The sequence below is a fragment of the Anthonomus grandis genome, chromosome 1 (assembly GCF_022605725.1).
Source record: "Anthonomus grandis grandis chromosome 1, icAntGran1.3, whole genome shotgun sequence".
Lineage (NCBI taxonomy): Eukaryota > Metazoa > Arthropoda > Insecta > Coleoptera > Curculionidae > Anthonomus > Anthonomus grandis.
In genome coordinates this window covers 47188249-47206584 of record NC_065546.1, presented here as the reverse complement: position 1 = coordinate 47206584, position 18336 = coordinate 47188249, and the positions used below count along the sequence as shown (strand labels likewise).

Sequence of the window (18336 nt, the reverse complement as noted above, 5' to 3'; positions counted from 1 at the left end):
ACTAAGTCCAATAATACTGTTCTTTCACCAATATTTGCCTGACGTTCACCACCTGGTGGTTTTCCGGTATATAGCTGACCCTTTAGAGGATAGGGATTTATCGTATCACAAGCTCAAAAAACCTTTATTCCATATTTTGCTGGTTTCGAGGGAATGTACTGGGTAAACTTAGGGTGTCCTCTATATGAAAATAATTGTTCATCTACTGTAATACACTCTGTTGGCCGATAATTTTTTGCCAAACTTGAATTCAGCATAATCCAGATATCTCGAATTGGAGCTGCTTTATTTGTCTTTGCACGTTCTATACGCGTATTCTGGTCATCAAACCGAATAAATCGTAGAAATATTTTGAAGTGATCACAAGGCATAGCTGCGCGAAACAAAGGGAGCGAATCCATCTTCTACATTTCAGAAATATGTTCTTTATTGAACCTATGTAAACCAGCAGTAATTAGAATTCCGAAAAATGCATCTAGTTCTACATCAGTAAATAGAATAAATACTTTTGGAGAAAATGTTTTCGGCGGCCTAGTTATTGCCAATAACCTTTGGTTATATTCCTCCGTAACTCTATTCCCTTTTTTATTGCTATATCTTAGAATCAGGGTACACATTTGTTACACACTGTGTCGAGTCATTCCACTGAGTGCCATCTTTACTAGTTCAATGGAATTGTGAAGCTAAATCTGGATGAATCCAGAATCTCCGAATCTTCTAGCTCTACAACAGGATCGTTTTCAACGTCAGAATTCTCGCCCTGTCCATCTGACAGTTGTGGAATATACTCCTCTTCATCAGAAGAAATAAATCTCTCTTCTTCTTCATCACTTAGGTGTTCTAAGGCTTCTTCTAATTCCGAATAGGTCAACCTATTATAATATTCCTATTATTATTGAATTTGCCTCCTTTTGTACTCTGTTAACTTTGACATTTTACCTATTATGTAAAAATAATAAATATATTTGTTTTACCTTGTCTTCCGCCATCTTCCTCTTGCACTATCGCTTCGACTAGGACCGGCCTCACTTTCCGACATTTTAACGTATAAAAAATACTTTAGATTTAACGTAATTCAAACTCTACTTAAGTAGGTACAACGCGTTACTGACGAATTTGAACTAATCTTGTGGAAAAACATAAAAAGTCCGAGGCGCCAGAGATAGGGAAAAACCCACACAGATGTGCATGTTTATTGTTAAGGGTAGAAATTCACAGAAAAAGCCACGGCTCTATATAAAATACATAGTAGCACAGTCTAACATAAATTGAAATCTATATACTTTGATAGTAGGTACCCGGGTACTCACGCCGTCCTTAGAAGGTGCTTTTTTTCCCAGTCACATAAGGATTAAAATCCTTATCTCAACAAAAAGTAATTTTTTGCATAGTTAAGCCTAGACTTAAACTTTTAGGCCAAATCCTGGAAAGATGAATAGGTGATAAGTAGATTTTTTTCTTTTTAGTAATAATTTAATTGTTTAGTTACTGAATTATTCGCTCGACAATATTTGGATCAGACATTTCCAGGACAATGTATTAACAGAGGATATGCTGTTGAATGGTTTTCACAATTGCCAGATTTATCACCCCCAGAATTTTTCCTTGGGGCCATTTAAAACTAAACGAACTTCAATAAAAGATTTACAGAGCAGAATTATAAAGAAACGTCTTAAATTTATGCCTGAAGTAGTATTCCAGAATGTGCGGGATTACTTTCAGTATTTATATAATTGTATGGGGAATGGAAGTGACAGACTTATTTATATAGATATATCGACAAAGTTGAAAATGGCCTATGTTAAAATGTTCCAAGGTACTGTGGTAAAGTCATCTTACTTTTGAATTCACAATTAGCATTTTTTTTAATGATTAGTAATAAAGTGACTATTTTAAATTACATTTTAAAGTTTGAATGCGAATATTATAAAAATTACTCATTTTAACTAAGTATTATGTAAAGGAAATGAAGAAACTATTCTAACGACGTATCACTTAATCGTCTTTCTCATGTAATATTTTAGGATGTCTACAACCCGTCTAAGTGAGTTGTAGACATGGAGGTGATTTAGTGAATATTAAGGGTGTCCCTCATAGTTAAAGTCAACAGCTTCGAGCGTTTTTTAAAAAAGCACCCTGGATATTGAAAGAATTTAAAGTATAGATATTGTTGTGAACTGAGCTTTTTGAATAAGATAACGATTAACTTTAAAATCATGACGTTTTATTACTTTCACTAGGACACGGCTAGCTAGCACAGTTAATTTAAGACCAAACTTAATTCTTCTCATGTGCACAAATGGACATTCACTTGTCTGAATGCCTAAGATTAAACAATTAAATTTTTGTAATTGGATAAATTTGTATTATGAATTTATAATTTATAAAGCAATAACGTTTGAAAAAGTAAAACAATTCTTCCATTTCGCAACCCATAAATTTTCTCCAGAGTATTCCTAAATTTGCAATTGATTCATAGGTCTTTGATTCCTGCAAAGAATTCACCCGAAGTTTTACCAAGCTCTTGCCTTGCTTCATAAAACTCCTTTCTCCAAAATTTACGAAGCAAAAAATGTGTTATAAACATATGCTAGTTGATGCACCCATTAAGCTTGACAATGTCTCCATTTTTAAATCGTCACCTTTTTTATATACTTTTATAAATCTAGTCTCTTTGGCCAGAATTTCCAGTTGTCAGTCAAATGATAAGATTCGCTAAGAGCGTCAATTAAAGCCATTATTTGCGTTTTATGAATGAGTTGCTCTTTGCTTTTTGTTTATTTACGTCTGTCAACTTTCAAAAACGTCAAGTCTGTCACTCTTAATTGTCATCAGTGTCGTCTGTCAGATATGTCAAAAATTCCACCAGTGTTGCCAGTTTTTGCCTATGCGCGAACCTACAGCTTCGCTTCGGCGCTTACTTTTTCGTTGCACAAAAGTGCGGATTGGACTTTGTTCTTTACTTTTTCGAACGAAATCTAGGATTTTCCTCGTCGTCAATTTGTTGTAAATCGAGCTTTTTTAATAAAGCACCGACTAACTTTACAGTTATGTCGTTTTATTACTTTAACACTAAGTAACAAGGACGCGGCTACCCAATATGAGATAATACAATTAAACGGTTATAACTAAGAGATAACCGGAAGGAAACCGACCAATTTCACATAACCATGTGCTAGTGCATATGTGCGCCCGAATAACCTAAACAATAATGAAACTGGTTACTGTGTTGCAACCCGTGCAACCGTAACAGATATGAACTACTCCACTATGGTTTTTATGCTAATAAGTATAAGAGAGTACGAAATATATCTACTTAGGCATCCTATCATTGACGACTTTGCCTATTATAATGCACTCAAAGATTTACCTTCATAAAACCCTAATTATCGGTAGGTTCATAAAAAAAACCAAAATTATCATATTTATGATCAGAGCTGAATAAGAAATTTATTATTTACCTGCATTGCAAAATATTAAGTAGGTTTATATTTATACCTAAGTTTAGTGCAAACTAAAACTTTGGATGTTACTGCATGTTAAAACTAGGATGTTGGGTAATTACCTACTTAGGGTCTAATATAAACAGGAAGTAATTGAGTGTGACAATCTTAGTTCTAATTAAGTTCTTTACGAGTTAACCTAAATGGCTATTGTTGTAAGCAAGTGATTTAAGCAAATTATTTTTTTGTGGCATGATAGCGCAAAAATGTGATGATCATGGGTGGGTTCTGATAGTGGGCCATCCTATAAAAAAAGGCATTTAAGTTCCGGTGCTAAAGAAATAATAAAAAATGTTACCTAATTTTTACTATTTAGAAATTTTAACTTTAGTGAGGCTGCAGCCGAGACGTGTGCTTTGACAAAAAGACTTTTCTACAGTTAAGAATATAATAGAGAAGTACATAATTTTGAAAGCGAAGCGACTCCCAGCTCGTTGAAATATGTGGATGACAGTGATTTGGATCTTTTAAGAAGAAAAAGTTATCAAATGTATGAAGAACAATCAATACTTACTGTGATTACCCTAAGAAAAAGACTAATTAAAGATAAAGCAAATATTTCTTGTAGCATATCTAGCTTAAGAAACATTTTGCTTAAAATGGGTTTTAAGTATAAGTCGATTAATAAATGCCAAATAATAATAGAGCTACAACATTTACGAGAATGGCGTGATAATATTTAACAACTATAAACTAATTATAGGGATGAAGATCGACCAATAATTTACCTTGACCGAACTTGTTCGACACTCATAATATCTTTACGTCATTTAGAATAATTTTCAAGCCGACCATTTTCCCTTTATTACCTCTTTAAAATGTTGGACCTAGCACAATGGAGCTTAATGGTCTAATTGATTTAAGGTAGTAAAAACCAACGGTATATCTTTGCGCGAACTATACTTCGTTGATAATGCTACTTGAAGTTGACATACAGTGGCGTATAGCTTCAACTTTAAATAAATCTCTTTTAGTATGAATTTTTTCCTGAAAATATGATAAATAAACCGGTCAATTTCGATAGCCCTTGATTTATAAAATAACAATGGACCCGGCACAGCGGCAGTTTGACCTTAAACAGAGAACGCCAGACGTGATTCCAGTTTAAAATTTATAATTCTTGGAAGGGCGTTATGCAACCATAAAAACGTCACCCGCAGATACCACATGAAAGTTGTTTTATGAGGTGCAATTCTCACCTTTATTTGAAATCAAGTATGTTTTTTTTTAATTAAAAAAAACGAAATACTTGCTTAGATATTTATTTAAATCAACACATAAAAACAATTATTAATTTAAATGAATTTTCCTATTTTCCATCTAATACTGCTCTTGTTTATTTTTGGAGAATTCCTATATCTTTTACGTGAAAATTGTGATAAAGTATTTCCACCTTTTAAATTATTAGATATTCTAATTCTAATTAATTATTCATTCCAATTAAAAAGAATATTAAAATATGGCGAATGTGCTTATAAGGCAATTTTTATTGAACCAAAAACTTAACCTGATATAGCGCGAGCAAATAATTGGCCTGCGAATTCCAGTTTTCAGGCAATTAAAACGAGCTTGTTATTTGAAGAGCTTACCACAATATTAAAAGCTATGCAAATAATTGTACAATCATAGAGTTTGCATTACTTTAAGGGATACGTTATGAATCAAAATATATTGGCTTTTTTTCTCTAAATCTGTTTCCTCACAGTACAAATTAGCAGATCTCAAATTCAAAGTTTTTTGTAGAATGACTGTCGGTTTTATCAGCAATAAATGCATATCATTAATATCCACATTAACTAAATCACTTTCGATATAGTTTTTATTCCAGGGATTCTTAAATTTGTTCTGTACTCATTCAAGTTTATCAATATATACGACATATCCAGGATGCCATACTAAGAAGACAAAGGACAGCCGACAATTATTCTTAGTGCATTGTTAGTGATGAATAGAATCAGTTTGCTCATTAAGCAGCAACAGACTTTAATAGGACAAGTGTATTTTGAATTTTCCCAATTTAAATTAATTGCAGCAGTACTAGCTGTATTTCCAAATCTATTGGACCCCAGACTATCCTGATAAAAAATCTATTTTCTAGCCGGATGGTGTTTTTTCATACTATGCTGCTATTGTGCATACATTTTTGGATGAAATCTTTCCCAATCGGTGGAAAGCAAGAAGAGGACCTATCGAATGGCCTGCTAAGTCGCCTGTTCTAACACCAATAGACTTTTTTTTTCGAATTTGTTAATAGGCCAATTAATCTAGACGACTTGAAAGAAGGACCTATCTTTCACGAATATGCTGAATTTCAATTTTTTATTATACATAAATTTATTGTTATTAATTGAAAAATAATTTAATGTAATACCATAATATTTCACGTTTTTATAAGTATTATTTTCAAAGTTCTTACGGTTAAGGTGCTTTGGAACGAAGTACTTTTTGAATTATAAATTATATTTTTTGTTTCTTCGTCGACCTCTTAAGTTTTATTTTGAAACTGGGTAACCTTAAATAAATTTACTGGAAATTTTACTATTTTCATCAAAAAAGGTCAAATTTAGGATATTCTATGACACTTTTTTGTTCATAAATAACTTTTCGTCACCGTGTCAGGCCCTTTATCGTCCATTAACTTATATAAAGGTTGGACGTATATCTCGTAAAAGCCATTTTCTTGTCAATTTTAGTAAAAGGAAAATTAAATTTCGTAGATGTTATATAGCTTTTATGAGTGTGATCGCTTTGTGAGCTGTTATTATAGCAAAAAAGATAAATATAAGCAAATAAATTAAATCGTCGTATAAAAGAAATATTTCCTGAATTGAAGCAGTCTTAATATAAATTGATGTTTTAATATTATTCTATTAAGGCTGGAGCAATATCGGTTTTTGTCACTTTTTCAGCAACGCTATTTTCAGGCTTATGACCCTAAGGCAAATTTAATAAACTCACTTTCCTGGAAAAACGGATAAAACGCTTAGTAAAAATACAAAATTCCTTTTGTCAGTTTTCACTATTTTACTAAAAACTCCTACAAAAATATTTAAAATTGGTTTGCATTATAAGTGTAAAAAGCGTCATTTTCAAATGTAAACAGGCACATGTAACTAAATTAAATAAGATCATTATAGAAGAAGTAGCTTTTTTCAATTTTCGTTTGACTACTTTTTCATCTGTGTTCAAGGTAAATAACGTTAACGTTAATAAATGAATTAAGTTATAATATTGCATATAAAATTGCATTGATACTGCAACATAACATTGATAGTTAAAGATCTACGATCATATGACAAAAAAACAAGAGTTTAATGCTTTGTAAAAGAAATATGAAAATGAAAGTGGCAAATAGGAGTACCTTGTATTCTGAAATAACTCTAAATATTCTATAGAAATTATCTGAAAATTAATTATTTTTAATATATTAAGCCTAATAGAAAGATGAGTTATATGAGTAAGTTTTTTTGAATCCTGATTAAGTTTTCCATTCAGCAATATTACTTACAAATTATTAAAATAATTCATTAATAAGTGAAAATACGATGTAATTTTGACCTCACATTGATGTCAATTTTCCTAATTAATCGCTCAGTAAATCACGCGATTAAAAGCATCATTAACAAACAAAATGCGATAAAGCTTATAGAGAGTCGGTTGAACCTACATGATGGAGCTATGCAAAATTCGGAAATTCAATACTCTATTGCTTCCTAAATCAATGTGCATTTCGATTTGACATAATAACGTGTTTGGAATGTGCTTAGTAGCATTTCATGATATACTACGTTGGGTAGCTTAGGACTCTAAGCCAATTATTGGCCTTTGTTGTATCAATATATTCAGTTTAACCAAAGGTATGTTAGGTATGATAATAGGTTGAGCGAACGTTATCCACCACTAATCAATATGTAAATTAATCCAAAGATATCATTTCATGTAAGAAACATCAACTCAAATTATTATATATATATTTTTTTAGGTTCGAGTTGCGACATTATAATAAATAGTGACACAAGCAAGAATGGAACTATAATGAGTCCCATGTATCCGTCACCATATCCCTCCAAGACTACCTGTAGATACGAGTTTCAAGGCAGAGGAAAAGAGAGGGTTCAAGTGGTTTTTCACGATTTTAATCTCTATCATGTACAGGATCATTCTAAAGAGTAAGTAAATATGCCTACACATGAGAATTGTTAGAACTTTTCGAGCAAGCATAACTTTCCGAGATGCATAACTTAATTGCATATGATAACAAATTGAAATATTTCTTAAATACAAGCGAGTAAAATTAAAAAGTGTTTGTACAACCAGTCTAGATCTTCAAACCTAATATACATCACACTAACTTATTTAAATCTACTTTTTTGTATTTTATTAATGATCGAATAGTAACGTTTAGTGACTAAAGATATAAAGGGTTTTTTTACTATTAAGACAAAATTTAGGAGCATGTTTCTTTGACAAAATCAAGCGTGTATGCATGTATTCGAGGCGATGTTTTTTAGAATCTTTAACCAAAAAAAAAATGCTGAAAATAGAATTATAAAAGTACTTAATTAAGATAATCAGATTTAGGCGTCATGGAAATTCACAATAATGGTCTTTATTTTTTATGCGAAAACCGTGCACCGGGCGAAAAATTACTAGGAGATTAGATATGATCGCAAAGAAATAGTTATTTTTTTTATTATACGAAAAACCAGTAGCGTACCCTTTTTTTAAATATCCATTTTAAAGCCCGCATGAATGCCAATGCATAATATAAAAATGTTAATTGTATACAAAAAAAACACTATGGATACTTAGACACCGCGTACTAATTTTTAGAAAAATATCTTCAAGGGTATCACATTTTTTAAAAAAGTAATTTTTTTTCTTTGATCTTTACCACTCTGTAGTGTAAAATCTAAGACGTAATAATAATCTTTATTTAGCAAAATCTGCTACATTGTTGGTAAATGAACATGTTGAAGATTATGCATTCACATATGAGTGTAAATATTTAAAAAAAGGTAAGAGAAACAAATATATACAATGTAAAAATAAAATCATATAAATAAATTTTTAAAATATAAAATGAGTTAAAATTTAATAAAATCAGAACACAAACACATAATAAAATTAAGGTTAAACAAATAATAAATAAAACATAAAATGACATAAAATAATTTAAACCTATAAAATAAAACGTATAATGATATAACGCAAGATATAAAATTCATAACAACGTTAACACGTTTAGGATATATTTGTTCAAACATGTCCTTGAGTTTTATCATAATAAAAAAACACCCTTTATATTACACCAAAAAGAATAAATTTAGATTTATTAGTAGAACTTTTAATTTATCTAGGAAATTGTAAGGCATAACTTAATTGCATACGATATCCAGTTATCTTTTTTTTTATTTATTTTTCACTTTCTAAGAAACTGGAACCCTTCGTGGTAACAGTAGATATGCTATTTAAATTACATCATAAGAGTTAACATTTTTTATATAATAAGAAAAATAGTATTAGGCAGATATATAAAAAAGCTGAAAATGAATTTTCCATTTAAAAAATAAATCAATTGTAATACCTAAGTATTTAGTTTAATTTTTCGTAGCTAAAATCTATTTTTCATTCTTTCTACAGGAAATGTTAATTTTTAGTACTAACTTATTATATTTTTTATTCTACTTTTTTCATTCTTTATTCTTAATGACTAATACAGTAGCGTCTGCAAAAGGATCTTTTTTGAACATTCAAGATTAAAAAGGTCATTGTCGAAAGGTACGTTTCTTGAAAAATTTCATAAATAACATTCATTGGCTTACTCTTTTTCTGATTTTTTTCTGGGAGATAACTCTTTAATATACAAACAAACTACGGCAGATGTATTTGCATATAAGTCTGACAAATCTTTTTCCAAGGTAGCAAATATTTACCCCTTACCTTCCCCTGTGAGCAGCTACTAGTATTCATGCTTCTATTACTAGCAGAATCTTCATCGAAGAAAAAGTGAATAAAGCATTTAAAAAAATTAAGAAGGATGAAGTCCTTTCTACAGTAACACCGCAGCTTAAAAGGGAAAATAGACACTAGAATATTATCGTCCAATTAATTTATGTTGTAATCCTGTTAAATGCATAAAAAAAGAGTTGTCCAAGAACTAAAAATCTTCTTTCAAGGGAATAATCTAATAATAAACCACCTTCGCAGCATGGATTTATACCCAAACACTCCACTACAAAAAAAAATTTAAAAGGATATCTAAATAATTGGTCTAAAAATTATGATAGCGATCATCCAATAGATGTTACTCTTTTGAACTACGAGAATGCATTTAACAAAATCCGACATAAATTGTTATTAATAAAATTGGATTACTAAGTAATAGGAAACCTACTGAATATGATTGCTGATATCCTAACAAAAAGACACTATCGAGTAAAAAAGAATGTAATCATATCAGAGAAACGTCTCATGAAAAGCGAAGTTATTCCGGGATCGGTGATGGGGCCATTACTTTTATTCTATCTTTTATTGACTCTATAGATCTCACAGATGCAACATTTAAACTTGCTGATGATCAAACTCAAACAACTCAAACAGGGACTATAAAATTATCAGTATGATCGTAGCAGCTGCTTTGGAGTAGAATGAATCGTACTGCGAAAATGGCAAAAAAATCAACTCATTTATTTAACTCATAAAATAATCATAGATGAAGAGCTTGCTTTAAAACTGCCTTGGCAGGGATCTCAATAAGAGTGTGGAAGTTATATATGTTAATGTACGATACTGCAGTAGAATCTAGTACTGACATAACAACAATCATTAAATCAGCAATAGCTTTATCGGTTTAACCATCTGCTATTGAATTAACAATAGCATAAGAATTGGCCATTGAATACTTATACATCATAGGATTTTGCCAAATCTACAAATAAGCCTGCGCATACCCTTAAAACACTTAACTGGGGGACCTTATCATCGTACAACTAGTGGTTTAGCTAAAACCGATGTTAAGATAATAAAAAAGGATAGTTTAAAATCGTCGAATAAGCGCACTGAACCATTTGGCTTTAACACAGGAATAATGGGTGTGGTCAATTCTGAAAATTGTACAGGTTCCAATACTTTAATTTTTACTAGTCTTTCTAATTTATCCTCAATTATCTAGCGTTAGAACATTTTGGATTAGTCCCCTCTTTTAATTTTAAGGTAGCTTGAAATTTATTAAAATTTCTTATTTGACTATCAAAAACTTGTTAATAATTATTATTTAATTCCTTAATATTGGTAGAAAAATCTATTTTTTGCTTATTATCTATAAGTTTAATAATTTTACTACAAGCCTCAAAACAAACCCTAAATGTTAAAAATGTAGAAGTCACTGATTATTTGGATGCATCTTTCTCTAACAACCTGTCTATAATTTTTTCGTCGTTAATACCAATCGCAGAAACATCACACATGACGTCTAGCAAAAATCCACAAGTAGAAGTTAAACTGTTAACTCAAGCTACCCACTTAGAACCTGTTTCTCATAGATTTTAAACTGCTGTGAAAAATTTTGGTCTCTCACTGAAATATTACTTGGCAGTAAAAAAGTAACTGGTTAACAGTGCAGATATTTCGTCCAGATTTACTGTCCGGGGTATTTGGAGAACAAAATTTTTGCACAATTATATGACATTCTTAGAACATTAAAAGGCTAGAATAAAATACCATAAAAATGTATCACTTATTTTATTTTAAGAGGCACAAAATAATACCGCTGTCTTTCTTTAATAAAATATGAAATATTTTTTTTTAAATAAAATGCTCTATAAAGAATCCAATATTAAAAGCTAATTGGCAGCAGAGACATCTATTAGAGAAAAAGGCGACAACATCGCAACGCCGCTAGATTGCATGATTGATTCCACCAACACAAGTAATCTTTACCAGTGACGTCGTTAAAAAATATTTACTTAATAAATATTTATTAACAATAGATTATGCTCTACATTTTAATTAAATTAATTACCGTTTTTTTTAACGTATTTCATTAGAGTAAAGGTATGTACCTATCAAATAAAAAGCATTTTTATGAAAATTAAATATTTTATAATTGTTAAAGAAGTTTTTATTTAGGTTTATTTCTATGATTTTTTATTTTTCTTTATTTATGATCTTTGCTCTTTTTTAACCAAAAACTAATGAAAAACCCAGAACTTCACTAATGCGAATGTAAACACAAATATGTTTAAAAAGACGACAGCAGCTTTTAATTAACTTTAAACTTGTTGCATTCCAAATTTTTTGGACAAGTAGGTTAAACACCAATAAGTTAAATTAAGATTATTATATACATTAATAAATAACTGAGAATTTCCGCTTTGTGTGTGTAAACTTGACAACAGATCGGTGAATATGTTTGTAAATAAATTTTGTAAATGTGCATCAAAAGTGCGCAAAGTACCAAGAAGACCTACTGTTTCAATCATTTCACTATAAATGCGCGAGATCTTGATATACGAACCAATCTAACCTTAATTTTTCGTAACTTACGAACCACTCCGATTATATTATGTAATATGAATATTCACTTCGAGAATGCTACTAAATTTAACAATAAACCAATATTTTATTAATATTAGATAGCTTAAAAAAAATCTGCGTCACCATATTTCTGTTTGGATTTAATCTAAACACCCACATAAAAGTGACAAGTAATATTCTAAACACTATTTATTTGGAACCAAAACACTCGCTCATCTCCTACTTATCACAGATATCGCAAAACCATATAGGTTTCAGCGTATAGAAAAAGCTGAGGAATTTCATGGACATTGTTATAAATATTCGAGGGTATTTTGACTTATACATAACAGTAATGGCGTCATTTGTTGATTTATTTTGGGTAAAACAAAATTGTTACATACATAAAATTTAATTTGCACTAAAAAAATTCACTAGCCCTGTTTTTATCACTTTCTTAAAGATTTGACTTGTAAGTTGGAAGCTACTAATATTTTGTATTTACATAACTTGATGTTTGTCAAAAAGCTGGCTTAATTTTTAAATGTCGGTTTTATTAGAGTAGTTTGGAAACAAATAGGGCACTTACTTTTTAAAATTATTGAACTGATTAGATATCTTAGAGGTTGTGCAATTTTATTTGCAGTTTTCTTAAGTACCGCACTAGTAATTTTATCAGTTTGGTTGCTTTTTAGGGAATTATTTAATAATGTTGTTATGTCTATTACTGCAACATGTGTCAAAAGGCAGGTGCACTTTTATATTGCTTTTTGGTAGTCATTAGCCCTTTTTATTAATTATAGATATTGCCGTTTTATGTTTAATATCTTCAGAATAAATTTTAAAAATATTTGCAATATTACGCTAATTTTGTTTAAGTTTATTATTTTCGTCCTTTATTGTTAGAATATTTATTAATGCCTTTACTTTATGCACATTAGAAAACCCACAGTATCCCATATATTGTTGGGGTTATTAAAATCAGTTTCCTTCTTACCTTTAATTATTTTTAAAGAAGTTGAACCTTCACTAATTTTTAGTATCCTTGGCTTTATCGAGAATGTAAATATTAGGATCTGCTCATTTAATTTTAATTTCATTTGTAGCCTTGGCTTATGTATTTAGGGAAGTCCTCAACAATCTTCTGAAGCAGTTGTTAGCCTGTATATTAAGATTCTTAGAGAACCAACAATTATAGTTAAAGATATAAAAAGACCATCTTTTTTTTGTTTCTATCAGTAAAACGACTTTACTTTTATTTTCTTTAATAACTCATGTATTTAAATTTAAAAGGAAAACTTCTGCATTAAAATACATTATTTATTTCTTTTTATCTTTAGTTGTGAAAATCAGGACTCTCTAAACGCCTTCGTGCACATCGATGGACGCATGGAGAAGATAGATTCCTTTTGCGGGTCGACCCTCCCTAAACCGGTGATGTCCAATGGGCCCAGACTTAAATTAGAGTTTCAAAGTTTGTATGCCTCCAGATACTCCAGAGGGTTTAACGCTACGTATATTTTTACTGATAGTAAGTATTAACACAATAATCGACATATATACAAATCGATAAAATAGTGTTTCATATTTTGGAATTATTATAAATGAAAACAAAACTATAGAGTCCTACTTATTCATTACTTCTCCTAGAAAATTAAATGTACTATTCATCTGCGATAACTGTAACCGCGACAAAAGGGGGAAGAAGGCTATAAATACTGTAAAAAACCTATTTCGAACTCGGATTCGAGGCATTTTCAGCGGCGCACTATCAATTAAAAAAAAAATTGGATATTTTACCTTTTTATTTTCTACTTAACTAGTTTTTTTATTTTTATAATAAAAGCGATTGATTTTGTAAACTTATACTAATGGACTCAGGAGTTCCTATATTCCAAACACATTTATTTTTTTCTTAACACGATTTGAAGTAAATTTTTTAAATGTTTTTATTTTCATCATAAAATGAAAAAATTAAACAAAACACAAGTAAAATTAAACACTACAATCTTGCTTAAAAAACCTTATACATAATAAATAATATATATATGTACAATTATACATATAGTAATCTTACAAATTTATATTAATTAAATTTATACTACTAAACAATAAACAGAGAAAAAAAGTCATTGTTTCTTAGTCAGAATCAGGATAAATGTTTTCTTCTTCCGAACCGTCTAACTCATCGCTCTCATCATCATCCTCTTTTATATTTAATTTTTCAGGGATGTCCTCCATTATCTGGTCAGTTTTCTAATAACTGTTCTCTATATCTATACCTTACGAAATACACTATATCGATATCTATAACTTACTGACGTCATTTTTCCAATGATTGGAACTGACACACCCAATACCCTCATATAATAAATCTAATAATTTGGTATACTTGTTAAATCACTAGTATTATGATTTCTTAAATATCGCTTTACTTCGGCCCACACTAATTCTATAGGGTTTAATCCGCACATATGGGGTGGTGTTCTTAGTGGAATATGTCCATGCTCATTTTATAATTTTTAGTGGTCGTATTAGGCTTATGCGCACATAATAAATCGTAAAGCTCAAATTTTCTTTTTGATTCGTCAAAATTAATTTTGTTGTCTTTAAGCCAATTTACTATTATGCCTTTTGTTCAGGATTGTGTGGACACTTTACTTGCTAATACAGAGTGATAGGGGCGTTGTCCATAATAACAACAGTCTGTTTTAGAATATTTGATAACAGTTTTTCTTCTATCCATTTCGTAAAATTTGTTTCGTTTATTTGCCCGTGATAATCCCCCGTAGATCGTCTAGCCTTAAAAATTAGAGATGCAATCGCCAATTTTTATTACATTTGCAATAACCTCACGAGTCTGACCTTTCAAAACTTTATTTTTTAAATGTTCCATATTACTGATTAAGAAACCACGATACCACACAAAAACTCATATAAACACAAAGGAACAAAATTAACGCCATATCACTAGTTTATCAATAATTGAAAACTTAAACAGTTACTTGCACACTTTTAGAAAAAGATGGGAGGTTCTAAAATAGTAGGTATGTACGGCTTGACCATTCTAGCTTGGCCTCTGAGATTTGGTTGCGCAGTAGCCTAACGCTGAGCTCATTTAAATGGAATCTCTCGTGGTGCTCGCATCGGTGATTTTAGTACGGGTGCATAGTCAGTATATATTAAAGTTTTCATAAGTGTAATGCAACACTTTTTACAGATAGACTGAACATAAGCACAATCATGCGCTGCGCACGTGATTGTATAAAACAGAGAGAGACAGGCGCTGATAACGTGTAGGGGACGAAGACAAAAGATTGTTCTCCGCTGCAAGTCTTGAATTGTGGACGGGCCGCACTGTGGGTGTCGTTTCCGATTGAACCAATCAGGGCCGTCCTATCCACCTGCAAGTCAATGATCACGTGCGTGTCACGTTTCCAGTATTGTTTTGTTTTAGTTTATCTTGGCTGTATACAGACTTTAAATATATTATTGTATCGATTCTCGGTCTCTACAGTCAGTCTTGAAATCTTGAAATCAGTCTCGAAGAAGAGTAATTTCCAAAGTTTAAAAATGCCTTTTACAAGTAAAGTAAAAAATAAAGTGTTAAGTGGACAAAGTCGTGAAATAGTTAGCAACGTATTGAAGTTTACGCAAGCAGAATCAGTGGCTGCTGGCAATGGTGAAGAAGTTATTCCTCTCGCAAAGGTATGTTTTGATCTGAAATTTCTCGGAATAATGGATTAGCAATGGCAATGGCCCTTAATCCCAGCCAAAAGGCAAAAAGCACTTCAGTTAACCAATAAAAATTATTTATTTTTAGGTTTAGGAAAGTGTTGCTGCAGCAACAGGTGTTTCTATAAGGAATATACGAAGAATCAAGAACGAAGCAAAACTAGTCGAGACATTTTTAACCCCCAATAAAAAGCGACCTGATCGAATACTTAAAACTCATCTGGACGAAGCGGACTTGGGAGTTTTAAGGAGAACCATTATCAACCACCATGTTACCTAAAGGGAGGTTCCTACTTTAAAGACAGTCTATAAAAAGTTTGTAGAGGACATGGAGTACCAAGGTTGTAAAGAAAGTCTAAAAAAAGAAATACATAAGATTGGGTTTCGATGGAGGAAATTGAAAAACAAACGGAAAATTCTAATGGAACAACATCCCATTAGAATGCTGCGGATTGAGTTTCTTAGAAGGATGCGCCAATATAGAGGAGAAAATCGACCTATAATATATATGGATGAAACATAATATATCCATTCGCTCATACTCATACGAAGGGATGGAGTGATGAATCCCTGGCAGGACTTCAAAAATCAATAAGCAAGGGGCCGCGCCTTATTATAGTGCATGCCGGTGGCGAAAATGGATTTGTCCCCAATGCCTATATTGGGTGAAAAACGACCAGCACGAGTGGTGACTACCATCAGATGAACTACGATAATTATAAAAAGTGGGTTTCAGAAAACTCATCCCGAATTTGCCACGAAACAGTGTTGTGGTCATTGACAACGCCCCATACCACAGCAAACAAATTGATAAAGCGCCGACAACATTGACCAGGAAAGCGGAGATGGAGGAATGGTTAAGGCTACGACATATCAATTTCGACAAGAAACTGTTGAAACCTCAGTTATACAACATCATAAAAATGCACAGATGATAAATACAAGAGGTATAAAATCGATGACGTTTTTAATAGAAATGGTCACGAGGTTTTACGGCTACCCCCTTATCACCCAGACCTAAATCCTATTGAGCTGGTATGGGCAGAAATAAAGGAGTATGTGGCGAAAAGAAATTTAGATTTTAATTTTAATAAAGTCATTGAGTATTGTGATAATTTCTTTGAGGAATTTCCAGTGGAAAAATGGAACGTTCGATGTCAGCGAGCCAAAAGATTTTAGCAAGAATTCATTGACAAGAACCAACAATGGATATTGTTGTGGAGGAGCTGATTAATAGGTTGGGTGAAGACAGTGACTCTGAAAGTGATTTGGATGAAAAGGATGATGATGATAACGATAGCGACTTATCTGGAATCGAAGAAATTGGTGAAAATGACGTAAAGAAAGTCTAAGAAAAGAAATACATAAAATTGGTGAAAATGACGAAGACCAATTAGTTGAGGACAATAATAAAACTTATTTTAGTTTGTAAATGTGCAATATGTTTTTAAATTAGTGTGTAAATATATTAGTTATAGAATTAAAACTTTTAATGGAGTTTTTTTTAAACATAACAAGTTTTATTATTGTCCTCAACTAATTGGTCTTCGTCATTTTCACCAATTTTATGTATTTCTTTTCTTAGACTTTCTTTACATCCTTGGTACTCCATGTCCTCTACAAATCCCGTGTCAACTAGTTTTGCTTCGTTCTTGATTCTTCGTATATTCCTTATAGAAACACCTGTAGCTGCAGCAACACGTTCCTAAACCTAAAAATTAATAATTTTTATTGGTTAACTGAAGTGCTTTTTGCCTTTTGGGTGGGATTAAGGGCCATTGCCATTGCTAATCCATTATTCCGAGAAATTTCAGATCAAAACATACCTTTGCGAGAGGAATAACTTCTTCACTAATGCCAACAGCCACTGATTCTGCTTGCATAAACTTCAATACGTTCAATTTTACGACTTTGTCCACTTAACACATTATTTTTTACTTTACTGTACTGAAATTCCTTTAAACAAAAAAGTTTCTCGCTTACCGAAAATCATGCAACAATAAAAGTAAACCTTCGTGTTTACCTCATTCTCCAAGACAAACTAGGCTAACTAGGAGACCCAAATTAGTTCCGTTGTGACCGCCTTTATATCTCGAATCGACTAAAAAAAACCTGATGGTTGCAAGTTTATTGGTTTAGAAGTTATCGCGTGGTATGTGTAAAAAAAACATTAAAATATCATTTTGATAAATTCTGGGCATTTTCCGGGATAAAAAATGTCCGATCCCTCAAAATATATTGTAATTAGTCATTTCACATACCCAGAGACCCAACTAATGATCCTGTCTAAGTTTCATGTGGTTATACCTAAAAAAAAATTTTCGAGAAGAAAGCTTTTTCCGTTTTTTATTCCGCTATCTATTCCACTTGACACCATCTACGCACGGACTAAGATTTTAATCAACCGCCCGTCCTCTGTTTTTGTTTAACACTGACTCTCCCATTCGCGCGTTCGCGCATCTCAGAGGCCAAGCTAGATTGGTCAAGCCCTATGTAGCCAAATTGAATATATATCATAAATAATTTGATTAAAGCATCTTTGGTTTACCTATTGTTATCAGATTAGCCCTTTAAGATACAA

The 18336-nt window shown here is 31.4% G+C and overlaps 1 protein-coding gene across 1 annotated transcript in view; it reads left to right on the top strand.

Annotated features, from left to right (window-relative positions):
• Nucleotides 1-18336, top strand: part of LOC126740397 (suppressor of lurcher protein 1) — a 374886-nt gene that overhangs the window by 350724 nt on the left and 5826 nt on the right. Inside the window, exons 9-10 of the mRNA XM_050446402.1 lie at nt 7486-7672; nt 13361-13551. Coding sequence (XP_050302359.1) covers nt 7486-7672; nt 13361-13551 — 378 coding nt within the window. The remainder of the gene's footprint in view (nt 1-7485; nt 7673-13360; nt 13552-18336) is intronic.